General features: G+C 43.2%; 1 protein-coding gene across 1 annotated transcript in view; it reads right to left on the bottom strand.

The window, feature by feature from the left end:
* Window positions 1–19,546, bottom strand: part of setd3 (SET domain containing 3, actin histidine methyltransferase) — an 88,787-nt gene that overhangs the window by 11,622 nt on the left and 57,619 nt on the right. The window contains 3 exon segments of the mRNA XM_060933709.1: window positions 2,668–2,834; window positions 8,725–8,799; window positions 13,348–13,462. Coding sequence (XP_060789692.1) covers window positions 2,668–2,834; window positions 8,725–8,799; window positions 13,348–13,462 — 357 coding nt within the window.

Raw genomic sequence — 19,546 nt, forward strand, 5'->3', positions numbered from 1 at the left:
CAAAGACGTACTGAACACCCAAAAGGTATGGAATCAATTTTGTGCCAAAATGTTCATACAATACATTTGAAATATCAAACGAAAACGACAAATCAAAATACAAAAAAAAAAAAAGTCAATTTTTTTTTAGACTGGCAAACAAATTATTCATGTAATCGTGCAAAATATCAGTCTATTACTCTTCAGAAACCTTTTATTTTTGTTCCGCGTCTTTCTCAGTTTTGCTTGACGTAATTTATTTTGGTTGCGATTCCAGCTTTCTCGTTTGCGCTCCCTGACTTTTTGCTTGCAGTTTTGGCACAAACTTCCCGTGTGGGTGGGCTGTCCAGGAATGCATTCCCATTGGCTAACTTGTGTTTGACTGACAGCTACGCTCAGCCATTCCCTACTCGGATTTTGGCGGACTGTTTGACGAGTGACCGATCCATTGACGGTAAACAAGGATCGAGTGGACTTCAGTGGCGACTATGATATTGAATTAACTCAACTAAGTGTAAGTGCGGGACAAACGTGTTGTATGTCCACTCGATCCTTGTTTACCGTCAATGGATCGGTCACTCGTCAAACAGTCCGCCAAAACCCGAGTAGGAAATGGCCGCAACAGCCTCCGGGGGAATGGCTGAGCGTAGCTGTCAGTCAAACACAAGTTAGCCAATGGGAATGCATTCCTGGACAGCCCACCCACACGGGAAGTTTGTGCCAAAACTGCAAGCAAAAAGTCAGGGAGCGCAAACGAGAAAGCTGGAATTGCAACCAAAATAAATTACGTCAAACAAAACTGAGAAAGACGCGGAACAAAAATAAAAGGTTTCTGAAGAGTAATAGACTGATATTTTGCACGATTACATGAATAATTTGTTTGCCAGTCTAAAAAAAAATTGACTTTTTTTTTTTTTGTATTTTGATTTGTCGTTTTCGTTTGATATTTCAAATGTATTGTATGAACATTTTGGCACAAAATTGATTCCATAGAAAGGCTACCGAAACTTCATTATATATTCTTCACACAGATTTACAAGAGAAAAACAAACCAACGGACACTGAAAAACTGGAAAAGAGACACATCGGAGATGTAAAACTTCCACGATAGCAGTTTGTACACAAACATGGCCACAAGACTCGCTTCATTAAAGGCAGAAGATTTAAAGAGACAGATGCACCGAACACCCAAAAGGCTACCAAAACTCCACTAGATATTCGTCATGTATATTTACAAGAGAAAAACACACCAACGGACATCGAAAAACTGGAAGAGTGCGCAGTAGTGGAAATATAAAGTTCTACTTGGAGGTGAGGAAAAGTGACGGAGACTTTTACAAGAGGACTTCACTCAGCAAAGCCCTTTTGTTTTGAACAACTGCAGTGGAACAATTAACTACTGAACTTGAACGGTCAGCCTGTACAGAGCTTGTATACAAGTTGGGTTGTTGTTCAGGCTTTTTGGACTTGTACCAGTTTTATTGTTAGAACTTTGACTCTCTACAGTACGGAAGCCGAGAGAGGCCCTTCATATAATCCTTTTTTTTTTTATTCACCTTGTTATCCCGAGATAACGACATAATTAATTCAGGATCTCGAGAAAACAACACAACTAATTCGAGATCTCGAGAAAACAAAATTATTTCATGATCTCGAGTAAACAGCTGAGAAATGGTTCATTCAGATGCGCCAAGAGACTTGTGATATGCTGACTTTGGGGCTATTTCTCATTCTGTATAGATGCAACTTTGGTCATTAGAATGTCTGGAATAATCGATCACCTAATAAGGCAATATTCTGATCAGGGGTTGACACAGGGAGAGATTGCATTAAGTCTTTTAATAAGGGATAATTTCAAAATTAGTCCGCGGCACCTCCGCAGAAGACTGGCCCGGCTTCGTCTCTACCGACGGAGATACAGTGATCCAGCTGAGATCATGAAATAATTGTTTTGTTTTCTCGAGATCCTGAATTAATTATGTCGTTATCTCGGGATAACAAGGTGAATAAAAAAAAGATTATATGAAGGGCCTCTCGCGGCTTTCGTAGTACAGTACACTGGATTGACAAAACATTGAATTACATTCGGTCAGAATCAGCATTCAGTATTAGTAAGTTACCGTCCTGTTCTTAACTTTTCGTAAAATCTATAATTGCTCCATTGAATGTGTATAATAATCATAATAATAAATAAATATCTGGCTTCATTTCGTGGTCTATCAGATATATTCTATTCAGCTACTCATCTTTGACTCATTCAGTATCATGCTAGCTGAATGGAATACATCTGATATACCACTCAACGCCAGCCAATTACTTATTAGCAAAGTGCTGTGGTACAAGTTATTTATTAAAACATTGTGAATTTTTATCCATTTACAGTTACAATGTTCTGACAGCATGTTTTTAATCCGGTTATTATTCGGATTAGTTTTCTGTAGTAACACGAATAGAAACCTGTTTGAATTACAGCCGTCAGAGCTGCTGTTCGAGAGAATGAACGTGCTTTTCAACCAATCAGAATAAAGAATTCAACAGCGCTGCGATGTAATTACTCATCATCATGTCGGATTTATAAATACAGATATTTATGGAGTAGTGTGTTGAACCTTGCAGTTGCTCTGAACCACGCAGCAGACGTTTCAGTAACATGGAACGACTAGCTGTTTACAGCAACGCTTTACTTACGCCGGGATTCCAGCGCGGGCCAGCACCTCGGCCTTCATGGCGTACAGCCTCTCGCTCTTACTCACTCCCAGTTTGATCTTCACCCGGTCGTGTGCGTTGTCCTCGAAGAAGAAGCCGTTGTGGATAACAAATTCCGTGTTAGACCTTGTACCGTAGAATATGTAGATCTGGGGGAAAAAAACAAAACAAAAAAAACGCATGATATTTATATTCCGGGGTATCGTGAGTATTACTGTGCATTATTAAAATGTATTTCAACACTGCTCAAATCTGACTGGTGAGGTGTTGATTCCTTTTCTGTAAAAGCAGCTGCAAATCACAAAGCTGTAGCGAACGTTTGTAGTTTCTCAGTAACGTTTTTCTGAGAGAGAGAGAAGCTGGTGAAGGCGTGACTGTATATACACTACCGTTCAAAAGTTTGGGGTCACTTTGAAATGTCCTTATTTTTGAAAGAAAAGCACTGTTCTTTTCAATGAAGATCACTTTAAACTAATCAGAAATCCACTCTATACATTGCTAATGTGGTAAATGACTATTCTAGCTGCAAATGTCTGGTTTTTGGTGCAATATCTCCATAGGTGTATAGAGGCCCATTTCCAGCAACTACAACCCCGATTCCAAAAAAGTTGGGACAAAGTACAAATTGTAAATAAAAATGGAATGCAATAGTTTACAAATTTCAAAAACTGATATTGTATTCACAATAGAACATAGACAACATATCAAATGTCGAAAGTGAGACATTTTGAAATTTCATGCCAAATATTGGCTCATTTGAAATTTCATGACAGCAACACATCTCAAAAAAGTTGGGACAGGGGCAATAAGAGGTTGGAAAAGTTAAAGGTACAAAAAAGGAACAGCTGGAGGACCAAATTGCAACTCATTAGGTCAATTGGCAATAGGTCATTAACATGACTGGGTATAAAAAGAGCATCTTGGAGTGGCAGCGGCTCTCAGAAGTAAAGATGGGAAGAGGATCACCAATCCCCCTAATTCTGCACCGACAAATAGTGGAGCAATATCAGAAAGGAGTTCGACAGTGTAAAATTGCAAAGAGTTTGAACATATCATCAAAAGATTCAGAGAATCTGGAAGAATCTCTGTGCGTAAGGGTCAAGGCCGGAAAACCATACTGGGTGCCCGTGATCTTCGGGCCCTTAGACGGCACTGCATCACATACAGGCATGCTTCTGTATTGGAAATCACAAAATGGGATCAGGAATATTTCCAGAGAACATTATCTGTGAACACAATTCACCGTGCCATCCGCCGTTGCCAGCTAAAACTCTATAGTTCAAAGAAGAAGCCGTATCTAAACATGATCCAGAAGCGCAGACGTCTTCTCTGGGCCAAGGCTCATTTAAAATGGACTGTGGCAAAGTGGAAAACTGTTCTGTGGTCAGACGAATCAAAATTTGAAGTTCTTTATGGAAATCAGGGACGCCGTGTCATTCGGACTAAAGAGGAGAAGGACGACCCAAGTTGTTATCAGCGCTCAGTTCAGAAGCCTGCATCTCTGATGGTATGGGGTTGCATTAGTGCGTGTGGCATGGGCAGCTTACACATCTGGAAAGACACCATCAATGCTGAAAGGTATATCCAGGTTCTAGAGCAACATATGCTCCCATCCAGACGACGTCTCTTTCAGGGAAGACCTTGCATTTTCCAACATGACAATGCCAAACCACATACTGCATCAATTACAGCATCATGGCTGCATAGAAGAAGGGTCCGGGTACTGAACTGGCCAGCCTGCAGTCCAGATCTTTCACCCATAGAAAACATTTGGTGCATCATAAAACGGAAGATACGACAAAAAAGACCTAAGACAGTTGAGCAACTAGAATCCTACATTAGACAAGAATGGGTTAACATTCCTATCCCTAAACTTGAGCAACTTGTCTCCTCAGTCCCCAGACGTTTAGACTGTTGTAAAGAGAAAAGGGGATGTCTCACAGTGGGAAACATGGCCTTGTCCCAACTTTGAGATGTGTTGTTGTCATGAAATTTAAAATCACCTAATTTTTCTCTTTAAATGATACATTTTCTCAGTTTAAACATTTGATATGTCATCTATGTTCTATTCTGAATAAAATATGGAATTTTGAAACTTCCACATCATTGCATTCCATTTTTATTTACAATTTGTACTTTGTCCCAACTTTTTTGGAATCGGGGTTATATCACTCCAGTGTTCTAATGGTACAATGTGTTTGCTCATTGCCTCAGAAGGCTAATGGATGATTAGAAAACCCTTGTACAATCATGTTAGCACAGCTGAAAACAGTTGAGCTCTTTAGAGAAGCTATAAAACTGACCTTCCTTTGAGCAGATTGAGTTTCTGGAGCATCACATTTGTGGGGTCGATTAAATGCTCAAAATGGCCAGAAAAATGTCTTGACTATATTTTCTATTCATTTTACAACTTATGGTGGTAAATAAAAGTGTGACTTTTCATGGAACAGGGGGCGTTTAGCCTATTTTTGGGGGGTGCTCAAGCCCCCCCAAAAACAAGCTCAGCACCCTCAAAAACACTGCTTTTGGATGTAATTTTCAGAAATAAGCGCCCTTGCGCACTGCGCAATGAATGTGTGCGCGGGCGTGCGTGTGTTCTTGAATTCACCTGTTACGTGATAGTTCTATGAGCAGTAAAATACCTCTCCTCCTTGCGTCCCCTCTGATTGGGTTGCCTGTCCGCGCGAGTGCTTGCTACGACATGGTGTTTTTTTTTTAAACTGGATTCCACGCCGATGAGGAACTCGAAGTAGCACCTGAGTATTACTGGCATAGCGAGATGTGAAGGTACGGACTGGAGTTACAATTGTTAAACACAACACAATATGCATAATGCAATATTGATGTTCCCTGGTCTATGAACAGAATGATAAAAACGACATTTATCATCCATATCGAGATACTTTTGTGCAGAGCTGTACAAGTGCTACGGTGCTCGACCACCGTGTGTTAATTTACCACTGTTCAAAATGAATAGCTCCAACATTACAAATGCAGTAGTACGTCTTGTTTAGTTAAAAGTATAACGTATATATTTGTGTCAGTGGTTGTAAATGTGTAGATATCATAGTTTACTGGGTCAGCTTCTGTTAAAACATTGCATAAGTCTAGTCTTGTCTAGTCTAGTCTTCTTGTCTAGTTAAGTCTAGTCTAAATGCGGAATAAACATGGAAACACTGTCGTTCAAGCCAGGTGCCTCTGTCAGCTCTGGGGGCTAAAGGCCAATTTATGCTGACAACCCAGTCCTCGCAGATAGCGTCGCAGACAATGTCTGCGTAGCCCCCCCACCTTCGCAGACGCTCTGCGCGCACCTCCCAAAAATTGTGACCACGGCAGAAGCCTCGCAGACAGTGCCGCAGACAAGAGGGCTCCGATTGGTCCACTCTGCATCCGCTGTACACGCACTTCCGCTTCCCTACTTTCCCGGTTTGGTTTGTTTTCACGACCGGCATTTTTAAAAACACGAGCAAAGATGGAGCAGCATGAAGAGCGGTTGATTGAGGAAGTACGTACATCTATACGACTCCAGTTCTAGTCATTATAAAAAAAAAAAAAAGTTCTAGTCACTATAAGTAACCGGAGGATAAACACTCCACTAACCACACCCACCAACTACTCCTAGCGACTTCGCGCCCCCTTGCGTTGTGGCGGTGAATAACATGGCGCACGCCTATTACTCCCCGCTCAACGATAAATTACAACTGTCTGCGAAAAGCTATCTGCGAAAGCCTTGTCGCAAGAGCATGCAGAGGCCCTAAGCACCCCCAAAGATCAGATGCTAGAATCGCCCGTCATGGAAAACACAAAATTGTCTGGGTGACCCCAAACTTTTGAACAGTAGTGTAGCTGCTATAACGCAAGTGAGAAGAGGAACGGAGATGTTCATCTTTTTATCCAGCTATAGTCGCATTCAAAGCCATTCTTTGGTAACGACAGATTGCTAGCGTTAACACATTGCTGTGGTGGGTTAAGAGGAATAAAAACACTTCAGGAAAAAAAAGTAAGTAATTAACCAAGTGCAGTTGTAATTAACGGGATCGTCCCATTGGTGATCATCTTCCTGCAACTACATGGTCCAAAGAGTTTTCCCCCCACAGTTGCAATGACCGCGCACTGCTGCACCACCCAAACGTTTGTACGGTAGAGCAATTTGCATGTTTTTATTTGGCTTTTAAAAGAAATTAAAAAAAAAAAGTGTTTACATAAAACTAGTGCCAATTCAAGAACAAATAACATTTACGGAATATATTGTTAATTTTGTGCCGCGTTGTGATGAGCTTTTAGTGTTTTTTTTTTTCTCTATAAACATTGTGTGATGCAACACGCCAAACTCATGGGCGCCACCATCTTGGGTGGCGCTTCCGCAGGTGACGTCACGAATCTGGCTCCAGACTCCCTTGGGATTTTTCCAGATGAGTTTTATATATATTTTTTTTTTTCTGCTGTAGACAGATGGCCTTGTGCAAAATTACCCTTCTGGATGAGTGTGTAAAGGGACATACTTTCATATTTAAAAAAACAAAACAAACAAAAAAAAAACCCACACACGAAAATTGGTCCAGGATATGCATTAACATTTTAACCTCATCTCATCTCATTATCTGTAGCCACTTTATCCTGTTCTACAGGGTCGCAGGCAAGCTGGAGCCTATCCCAGCTGACTACGGGCGAAAGGCGGGGTACACCCTGGACAAGTCGCCAGGTCATCACAGGGCTGACACATAGACACAGACAACCATTCACACTCACATTCACACCTACGCTCAATTTAGAGTCACCAGTTAACCTAACCTGTAAAGAAAGGCCCTCGCCGGCCACGGGGCTCGAACCCGGGACCTTCTTGCTGTGAGGCGACAGCGCTAACCACTACACTACCGTGCTGCCCACATTTTAACCTAATTAGCATAATTAATACTAATTTGCTTTTACTAATTTTTCAAACTTTGCATTCAGTATACAACCATCTATGTGCTTGCAAATTTTCATGTAAATATCCTGAAAAATAAAAAATATTTATAAAAACACACCAAAAAAAAAAAAAAAAACCCACACATTTGATCTCACTGGTTAATGAGGCCCATTTTGGCCCATGTGATCCTCAGACAGAATATTACAGCAGTTTTCTAAAAATTAAGCCATTTTTTCAAATCTTTGATTTGTAATATCTCAAGAATGGATTAATGTATTTTAATTCTGGAAAAAGTATGCTGTTCTGCATTCAATGAGACCAGTTTCAAGCAAGTGGGACCGAATTTTCACCTGATATGCCTAATTTAATAAAAGGTCCGTCATTACTACTCCCAGTACGGTTTCATTGTTGAAAACTTGACTATTCTGTAGACGCTTATTAGTTATTACAGTAATAATTATTAATATTTTGTAGACACTTAAGGTTGCGATCCTTGTAGGATGAGATGCAAGATAACTTCATCAGAACTTCCCTCGCATCATTTCAGTCCCGCGCTTCCAAACCCCACTCACGTACTCCCGCTCCGTATACAACACTTGCAGATAGTGAAAAAGAGGAGTGAAGGGCAGATAAAGTGTGTGTGTGTGTGAGAGAGAGAGAGAGAGAGAGAGAGAAAAAAAAAAAAAAAAAAAAACAACAACTCAGTACTGATGTTAAATCAGGGACCAAACAGCTTGGCACGGAGAGATGCTCAGAGACACACCTTCATCTCCGTCCCACGCAGCGGCCTGCGCAACCCCCCCGGCTGCCTTCGCCAATCTTATCAAATAATTCACATTTCATAGAAAAGGGGGAGTTTGGGAGTTCCGAGTCCACCTGGCCTGTCAGTGTTCACCCTGCGGATCCTCGCTCTCCCTACAGCTGGAGCTCAATGCCTCGCCTCCGATATTACCCACGAGCCCCTGTAATGGCCGACGGCTGATAAGCACGTCACGCGGCGTGAAAGGAAACCGAAAAACATTGCTACGTGCGAGGGTAAACTTTGCTTTTTGATCAGATTGGACTCTCTGGATATGGTTCGATGAGCCGTGAAGGATTTCGCGGCGACGGCAGCATCAGATCTCGCTCACCTGCTCGCTCTCTTTATAGTCATGCAGAGCAACACACTCACATCGGTCATCTTCCAGGTTGTAACCGGTGGTAATCTGAAAGGAAACAAAATGGAAAGTCTGTAAACAGATATCGTGTTGAAATGGAGGAGTGGAAAAAAGTTTACACTCGAATAACTGGTCCATGGTAATGGTGATTATTATGACGATAAAAGAAAGCACCAAGCCATTCCCACACCCACCCACTACAAGGAGGAAGAAAAATCATCATGCTAAAATGCTTAAACATATTTTAAAATACATCACCCTCTAAATTAAAGCGCACGCAAACAAATATGAATCAAATGGCTATAAAAGGAATTCAGAAAATTTAATAAAACTTAGCCAATTTGTTACAACTTCATGATAAACAAGATTATTACTGGGGGGAAAAAAATGCATTTTTATTAAACCTTAAGCAGGGGAATTGTAAAAAGCAATTTCATTAAGCACACTAATAACTCCCATTTTCAGCAATCCAAAACATGAGACTCAGCGTAGGGTTTAAACGCATTCCCCCCCATAAAGCCATATATTGCTCTGTGGCGTGAGGCGCTGAACGCAATCAAAGCCAAATTATTCAAACAGAAATAAAATATCCCCTGAGATCCTGGTACAATCAGCAGGAAAAGCACATTACTTTAGAGATTTTTCTTCAGAACGCGTGTTGGCAGACGCACAGTACACACACACGCTCCATGATCTTCACAACAACCTGAGACGCATCTCTCTCTCACACACACACACCTCAGTGCCCCAACTTAAGTCACACAAGGTTATGACTAGTATAGAGAGCATGAAACTGAACTCCCTCGCTCTAGCAGTAAGCAATCTAAAGTGGAGACAGAGAGGGACAAAGAGTGAGAGACACACACAGTGAGAAAGAGAGAGTGAGAGACACACAGTGAGACAGAGAGAGACTGAGACAGTGTGATGGACAGCAAGAGAGAGAGCACGAGAGTGAGAGACACACAGACAGCATAAGAGTGTGAGACAGCGAGAGAGACAGTGTGAGTGAGAGTCTCAATCAGACACAGCAAGAGACAGACACAGACAGCGCAGAGTGAGACAGTGACAGTCTCACTCACAGAAAGCGAGACAGACACAGACAGCATGAGTGAGACAGTGAGTCTCACAGACGGACAGAGAGACAGACAGCGTGAGTGAGACAGTGACCGTCTCACTCACAGACACAGAGAGAGAGAGAGAGAGAGAGAGAGAGAGAGAGAGAGAGAGAGACAGACACAGACAGCATGAGTCTCACAGACGGACAGAGAGACACAGACAGCGCAGAGTGAGAGTCTCACTCACAGACACAGAGAGGCAGACACAGACAGCATGAGTGAGACAGCGAGTCTCACAGACAGACACAGACAGAGCAGAGTGAGAGTGACAGTCTCACTCACAGACACAGAGAGAGACACAGACAGCATGAGTGAGACAGTGAGTCTCACAGACGGACAGAGAGACACAGACAGCGCAGAGTGAGACAGTGACAGTCTCACTCACAGACACAGAGAGAGACAGACACAGACAGCATGAGTGAGACAGTGAGTCTCACAGACAGACACAGACAGCGCAGAGTGAGAGTGACAGTCTCACTCAGACACAGAGAGAGAGAGAGAGAGAGAGAGAGAAAGAGAGAGAGAGACAGCATGAGTGAGACAGTGAGTCTCACAGACAGAGCAGAGTGAGAGTGACAGTCTCACTCACAGACACAGAGAGACAGACACAGACAGCATGAGTGAGACAGTGAGTCTCACAGACAGACAGAGACACAGACAGCGCAGAGTGAGAGTGACAGTCTCACTCAGAGACACACAGAGAGAGAGAGACACACACAGACAGCATGAGTGAGACAGTGAGTCTCACAGACGGACAGAGACACAGACAGTGCAGAGTGAGACAGTGACAGTCTCACTCACAGACACAGAGAGAGAGAGAGACACAGACAGCATGAGTGAGACAGTGAGTCTCACAGACAGACACAGACAGTGCAGAGTGAGAGTGACAGTCTCACTCAGACACAGAGAGAGAGAGAGAGAGAGAGAGACAGCATGAGTGAGACAGTGAGTCTCACAGACGGACAGAGACAGACAGCACAGAGTGAGACAGTGACAGTCTCACTCACAGACACAGAGAGACAGACACAGACAGCATGAGTGAGACAGTGAGTCTCACAGACGGACAGAGACACAGACAGCGCAGAGTGAGACAGTGACAGTCTCACTCACAGACACAGAGAGAGAGACACAGACAGCATGAGTGAGACAGTGAGTCTCACAGACAGACACAGACAGCGCAGAGTGAGAGTGACAGTCTCACTCAGAGACACAGAGAGAGAGAGAGAGAGAGAGAGAGAGAGAGAGACAGCATGAGTGAGACAGCGAGTCTCACAGACAGACACAGACAGAACAGAGTGAGAGTGACAGTCTCACTCACAGACACACAGAGAGAGACACAGACAGCATGAGTGAGACAGTGACAGTCTCACTCACAGACACAGAGAGAGAGAGAGAGAGAGAGAGAGAGAGAGAGAGAGAGAGAGAGAGAGACACAGACAGCATGAGTGAGACAGTGACAGTCTCACTCACAGACACACAGAGAGAGACACACAGACAGCATGAGTGAGACAGTGACAGTCTCACTCACAGACACAGAGACACAGAGAGAGAGAGAGAGAGAGAGAGAGAGAGAGAGAGAGAGAGAGAGAGACAGACAGACAGACAGCATGAGTGAGACAGTGAGTCTCACAGACGGACAGAGAGACACAGACAGCGCAGAGTGAGACAGTGACAGTCTCACTCACAGACACAGAGAGACAGACACAGACAGCATGAGTGAGACAGTGAGTCTCACAGACAGACACAGACAGCGCAGAGTGAGAGTGACAGTCTCACTCAGACACAGAGAGAGAGAGAGAGAGACAGCATGAGTGAGACAGTGAGTCTCACAGACGGACAGAGACAGACAGCATGAGTGAGACAGTGACAGTCTCACTCACAGACACAGAGAGACAGACACAGACAGCATGAGTGAGACAGTGAGTCTCACAGACAGACAGAGACACAGACAGCGCAGAGTGAGAGTGACAGTCTCACTCAGAGACACACAGAGAGAGAGAGAGACACACACAGACAGCATGAGTGAGACAGTGAGTCTCACAGACGGACAGAGACACAGACAGCGCAGAGTGAGACAGTGACAGTCTCACTCACAGACACAGAGAGAGAGAGAGAGACACAGACAGCATGAGTGAGACAGTGAGTCTCACAGACAGACACAGACAGTGCAGAGTGAGAGTGACAGTCTCTCTCTCTGTCTGTGTCTGAGTGAGAGAGAGAGAGAGAGAGAGACAGCATGAGTGAGACAGTGAGTCTCACAGACGGACAGAGACAGACAGCACAGAGTGAGACAGTGACAGTCTCACTCACAGACACAGAGAGACAGACACAGACAGCGCAGAGTGAGAGTGACAGTCTCACTCAGAGAGAGAGAGAGACAGCATGAGTGAGACAGTGAGTCTCACAGACAGAGACACAGACAGAGCAGAGTGAGAGTGACAGTCTCACTCACAGACACAGAGAGAGAGAGAGACAGACAGCATGAGTGAGACAGTGACAGTCTCACTCACAGACACAGAGAGACAGACACAGACAGCATGAGTGAGACAGTGAGTCTCACAGACGGACAGAGACACAGACAGCACAGAGTGAGACAGTGACAGTCTCACTCACAGACACACAGAGAGAGAGAGAGACAGCATGAGTGAGACAGTGAGTCTCACAGACGGACAGAGACACAGACAGCACAGAGTGAGACAGTGACAGTCTCACTCACAGACACAGAGAGAGACAGACACAGACAGCATGAGTGAGACAGCGAGCCTCACAGACAGAGACACAGACAGAGCAGAGTGAGAGTGACAGTCTCACTCACAGACACCGAGAGAGAGAGAGAGAGAGAGAGAGAGAGAGAGAGAGAGAGACAGCATGAGAGAGACACAGACAGCATGAGTGAGACCGTGACAGTCTCACTCACAGACACAGAGAGAGACAGACACAGACAGCATGAGTGAGACAGTGAGTCTCACAGACAGAGACACAGACAGCGCAGAGTGAGACCGTGACAGTCTCACTCACAGACAGAGAGAGAGACAGACACAGACAGCATGAGTGAGACAGCGAGTCTCACAGACAGACACAGACAGAGCAGAGTGAGTGACCGTCTCACTCACAGACACAAAGAGAGAGAGACACAGACAGCATGAGTGAGACAGTGACAGTCTCACTCAGACACAGAGAGAGACAGACACAGACAGCATGAGTGAGACAGTGAATCTCACAGACAGACAGAGAGACACAGACAGCGCAGAGTGAGAGTGACAGTCTCACTCACAGACACAGAGAGAGAGAGAGAGAGAGAGAGAGACACAGACAGCATGAGTGAGACAGTGAGTCTCACAGACGGACAGAGACACAGACAGCGCAGAGTGAGACAGTGACAGTCTCACTCACAGACAGACAGACACCGTGTGAGTGAGACAGTCAGAGCACAAGAGACAGCGTGAGAGAGACGGACAGTCTCACTCACAGACAGACTCACCAGGCCATTGGTGTGATTACACATGTCCCAGAGTGGAATAAGAGCCAGTGTGACCCGACTGCCGTCCTCTGTAGGGATCTGGTTCTGACGGGTCATCACAGACGATACGGCCCACCTACAACACACACACTCATTATTAACCCTTACATTTATCATTCTTTTAGTAAAATCCAGCCAACACACACACACACACACACACACACACCCTTCCTCCTCCTCTTTTGTCCTGATTGAACAGAGTCTTATTTGTCGGTTTTCTTCGGTCCTAATTCACAGGGTCTGTTTGAAGCCTCGTTTAATCAGAAGGCTTATTTGGGGACTTTAGACTGATGAAGCATTAAACGGTGCTGAAGCAGCAGGTTGAAAATCATCTGATTAACCATCATGGCAGAGCAAATTTACAACATTTAAGGAGCTCTGGAACCTGGAAGTCAGTTCACTGAGGAGCTGGAGGTGATCAAGGTACAGCTGATGGAGATGGAGGAGCTGAGGGAAGCGCAGTGCTGTTCAGACAAGCCGTTTCCCTACAGACAGGAGTTATCTACAGCGGATCTATAGCTTCTGTTAACCACACACCAGCAGGTACATCAAAGGAATTCAGAATATTTAATAAAACTTGTGCAGGTCCTCAGAAACAAACGGAATTCTTTGGTGGCAGCATCGCGTCATCTCGCTTGGACTCATGGAGACCGTTATTGCGTACCAGCACAGTTTTATTTTACAGTAGGTGTTCGAATTCTAAAAAACTCTTTAAATCCATAAAAAGGTCTGCTTTGAGAGCTGGTCTTCTGGATTTTCTAGATCAGATTTGAAATGTACAGTGAGGGCATTTGATATGAAGCACAGATGACGACAAAGCTTAAGAGAAAAGGAGGAGGAGGAGCTCGCGAGTGTGTCCAACGTTGCGGTGTTAAATGTTACAGTTTGACGAGGAAAACAGATGGACAGATGTTTCTGCTCAGATGCGCCATCTAGCGGCAGCTGCGTTTAATCCTCCAGATGCTCACAAGATACGAACACGAGTGAGAGAGCGATGCTGAGCTGAGTGCGCACAGGTATGTGGCGAGAAAGTCAAGTATATTATTCGCACATTGGTGGATAAAATTGCAGTAGCTCATTGACAGTTATGGGTCAGTCCATGAAATGATGTTACTTTTCATTGGTCCGGGTTTACATAATCATTTCATCTTTAATTTCCATGATTTAAAGAAATATTTAGCAGATTATCCATAAATATTGTTTGAAGAAATAAAATAAATGAAGTTTTCTTTTGAAATAAAGAAATGTGAAACATTTTCTTCCCGTGACTGGACACGGATGACACGTTTTTTGTGACATGGAATATTTGCTGACTTTGAGCTTAAATAAACCTTCATTACTTTGAGAATTTCAATAAAATTAGTTTCATGGTACTTGCAGTTTAGTTTTACACTCCCATAATAAAGTTAAGAAGGTTCTATAAACTATTTAGCTTCGAATTCATCCACTAAAAATAGGTTGTGAACGTAACATTGTGATGTCCTACCGTGTTACGTCAGAAACCAGGCTTATAAAAAATGATAAAACGAGTTGAAATCATGATTGATGTTTTTAATATAAAGAAGAATATACTATAAAACGATGTAGGTAGAAAGAAATTTAAACAAACGGCAATAAAAAATTATCGATGTTTTTTCTCACATCCTAACTTAGCGTCCACTCACTTCCTGGTTCGTTCACAACCTGCGAGACCAATTTACTCGATCTAGGTCGGCTGAACTGACGCGAGATAACTTCTCGCGGGATCTCACACACCACAACACGTGCTCTCGTCGCTATCAACGGCATCAAAATGGTGGCCAGCAAGAGCAGGTAGGCGATATCAGCGTGTCCAGCAAAGTTGCGCTTAAAACCATGTTGCGTTCGACCGACAGTTGGTGATATGTGATAAGGAAGTCTACTATTTTTAAAACCTTGTTCGTGTCCTTGTTACATTAGCAACCGGGTAAATATTTATGGATTTTATCATACATTGTAGAGCAGGAGTTATCTTAACTATGTTATATTTTCTTATATGGTCAATGCTTCATGGAAATAAAAGTTGTTTTCAGTTGTAAGTTGTTTTAAGTGACTCCCTCTATGTCACATTTTGGTAACCCCATTTCATGGACTGACCCTTATACGATTTAAAGAGGATCAATTAAGCTTCACCGTCGCGAGTCTCCATGTGTGTAAATGGACGCTAAATAAATATCGGACAAACGGGGGTGGGGGGGGTGGGGGGTTTAAACGCTCCAAATCTAATTGGACCCTGTGCTGAGAGCAGGTGATGTGTAAATCTTCTCATCTCATTATCTCTAGCCGCTTTATCCTTCTACAGGGTCGCAGGCAAGCTGGAGCCTATCCCAGCTGACTACGGGCGAAAGGCGGGGTACACCCTGGACAAGTCGCCAGGTCATCACAGAGCTGACACATAGACACAGACAACCATTCACACTCACATTCACACCTACGCTCAATTTAGAGTCACCAGTTAACCTAACCTGCATGTCTTTGGACTGTGGGGGAAACCGGAGCACCCGGAGGAAACCCACGCGGACACGGGGAGAACATGCAAACTCCGCACAGAAAGGCCCTCGCCGGCCATGGGGCTCGAACCCAGGACCTTCTTGCTGTGAGGCGACAGCGCTAACCACTACACCACCGTGCCGCCTGATGTGTAAATAAGAAAAAAAAAAAAAAAAAGTCAATTATATTCGGGTTGGAAATTAGTAATTTGTGGCTATTAAAAACAATAGCGATCGAAGAGGGGTTTATTTATTTTATTTATTTATTACTTTTATGCCACTTGAGCCAGTTTTAGACTCTAAAAATCTCTCGATGGAGCGGATTTGTGGTCAGGCGTTTACAGACAGGAGTGTCACGGCAATATCGCACTTTCAATGATTTTGATGTGCGTTTGGGGTTGCTGTCCTGTTCGAACCCCCAACGGTGTCCAGGTTTCTGAGGCTTTGATGTAATGCTGAAGCATTCCAAGGTCCTCCTCCACCATTCCATCCACTCTGTACCACTGGCAGCAAAACCGTCCCAGAGCTGACGCTACCACCACCATGCTTTACACATGGTACAGTGTTCCTCTGGTCATTACGGACAACGAACTCAATCTTTGTCTCATTGGACCTTAAAACTTTCCTCCAGAAGGTTTTTCCTTTGTCCATGTGGTCAGCTGTAATAGGACTGTGGAACACAAAGGCTAAATCGCAATGGTCTTGAATTAACACTCAAATTTATAAAAAGCGCTACGTAGGATGACGTAATATTTCTATAGGTCAGGTTAACACTTTCTTCACACGACTGACGATAAAAGCACCAATAAGGTCTCGAGAAGAACTGGATTTATAAACCTGATGCTTTTTTGAAACACTAGCCATACTGTGGGGGGAGAGGAGGGGGAAACGCTCACAAAGTGCGTCATGTGAACAGTTCACAGTTATAAGGTGCGGTGATTGTCTCTTGCTTTCAGGCAGCATGTATTAAAACTTGGGAATAGGGACACAGGCTGCTTGACTTCTAGAAGCAGCGCGATATTGATTTACGACTGAACTACAGAATTAGATATTATTCTATCATGCGCTCCAATTGGCTGCTCTACTACTAGGCTATCAGCTCATATACCGTGAGTAGAGAAAAACAAAATGATGGAGCGTGCTGCTGAATCAACAGAGGATGAAATAAAAAAAAAAAAAAAACACTACTCAAACCCCCCCCCCCCAAAAAAAGCAACAAAATATGGAAAGAAAAGTATTTTAATGGTAATGCATTTTTTTTAATTTTTCAATAATTATTTTTATACCATTTCTCACAAATTGCTACTGTCGTTTCACCAGTGTTTACATTCTAAGCAGAAATTAATTTTGTTGGACGTTTTGTATATATAAAAAAAAAAAAAGTTTATTGAATTTGCAAAAAAAGTCAAAAAACGCGATGTTTCTCAAAATCCAGTGAACGTGGATAGAATAAAACAGTTATTCCACGCAACCTCGTCGCACATGGTTTATAGCTACGCACCTCATCCACTGAGCTCTTTATAACATGCGGAGAGCTCCGAGCCCATTCCCCGCTGGAGAGATGACTGAAGCCATCTGGCCGCCATATTACCACTCCCATCGCATGTACTTGGCATGTGTTAAAGGAATACGCCACCCCCAGGTGAAATTGAGTCAGTCCCTGCAGTCCCTAGAGTTGGATGAGTGAGCCAAAGCGTTTTGTAGCCGACCCAGCCATTGTCCTGATCTGGAAACGTCCCGGTTAGCTTTAGCTTAGCGTAGTCGCTGTAATCCGGCGTGTCCAGCTAGCATTATCGTTGCAAAAGTGAATCAAATAACTCAAGATTTTTTTATAATTATTTCTCATGACCTGTACATTCACATCGAGTACACATATCAATGCAAATTAACACAAAGGGATTTACTAGACCAATTTATATCTGCAACTATTTTCGGCCACAGCACAGGCAAAGCACCGCTGCAGGCGCAAAGACACCACGCAGCACCACAACTTCCGTCAATACACCAGTGTTACCAGGGAAACCAGGGTTTTCAGGTGTTGCGTGGTGTCTTTGCGCCTGCAGCGGTGCTTTGCCTGTGCTGTGGCATAAAATAGTTCCAGATATAAATTGGTCTAGTAAATCCCTTCGTGTTAATTTGCATTGATATGTGTACTCGATGTGAATGTACAGGTCATGAGCAGTGATGGGAATAACGGCGTTAGAATAAACGGCGTTACTTTTTTTAGTAACGAGTAATCTAACTAATTACTTTTTACATCGTTATAACGCCGTTCCCGTTACTTACAATAAAATACTATGCGTTACTTTATTAAAGCTGTTCTCATCTGGCACGCTGCTCGCTCAGCCTTTCTTTACTCTGCTTTAGTGTGGGGCGGGGAGACACGAGACAACGGCACAGTAAGCCAATCAGAGTAGATTTGGACAACATACGTAGGTAGGCCACGCCTACTGCACTACTGCGCGCTCTTTCAATTGGAAGACCCAGCGATGGCGAGCGGTCAGCCCAGCACTGCGCTTTCACACTGGAAATACAGCCAGGACTTTTCATTACTTGAAATAAAAGGCAAGAGTGTTTACGTGCAATGCACATTATGTCGAGGAACAAAGCGTTTGTCCTCGTCAGTGGCCAGTAATTAGTAACAATTTTAATAACTGCAAAAATATATTACATTTGATAGATGTCTTCTCACATTGTCCCACAAAAATATTAATATAGTGTAGATAACATTACTAATTGGTTCTGTTAAGTGTCCATTTCAGTCATTAAACACATTTAACGTTCACTTTTATGATTACACTAATTGAATTTGATTTTTTTTGAGGGGGAACAAAATGTAACGGAATAATTACTTTCCCTGGTAATTAGTTACTTTTATGACAAAGTAACTCCGTTACTAACTCAGTTACTTTTTGGGAAAAGTAACTAGTAACTATAACTAATTACTTTTTGAAAGTAACGTGCCCAACACTGGTCATGAGAAATAATTAGAAAAAATCTTGAGTTATTTGATTCACTTTTGCAACGACAATGCTATCTGGACACGCCGGATTACAGCGACTACGCTAAGCTAAAGCTAACCGGGACGTTTCCAGATCAGGACAATGGCTGGGTCGGCTACAAAACGCTTTGGCTCACTCATCCAACTCTAGGGACTGCAGGGACTGACTCAATTTCACCTGGGGGTGGCGTATTCCTTTAAACCGTGGTATCTGATCAAATTTGCCCCAAGAAAAATAACCCCTTTACGCACATTCCTTTTACAGCTTTAGTTCTCCCCTTCACTGTTTTTTTTTTTCCCTTTTCCAGTTCAGTCACCGATTTTTTTTTTTTTTTGGAATGGCTTTATTTTTTTTTAGATTTATAATTATTTTTACAGATTTCAGGTTTCCCTTATACACAGTGTTCCCTTCTCTTCCATACATTTCTTCTTCCTTTTTTAATAATTTACTTACATTACACTCACTCACAGGTGAAATATCCCATCCACAACCTTTGACCTGACGATTTGTACAGTTCACCGCTGCACATGTAGGAATTTTTCTACTAGTTTTTCCCCCTCACCTACTACGTAAATAACTTGTCAAATTCTGAGTAGCTTCCAGTAGTCTAAATGACCGTTCCGCCCTGCGATGGGAGTGGTAAGATGGCGG

Source organism: Neoarius graeffei, chromosome 11, assembly GCF_027579695.1.
Source record: "Neoarius graeffei isolate fNeoGra1 chromosome 11, fNeoGra1.pri, whole genome shotgun sequence".
NCBI classification, from domain to species: Eukaryota; Metazoa; Chordata; class Actinopteri; order Siluriformes; family Ariidae; genus Neoarius; species Neoarius graeffei.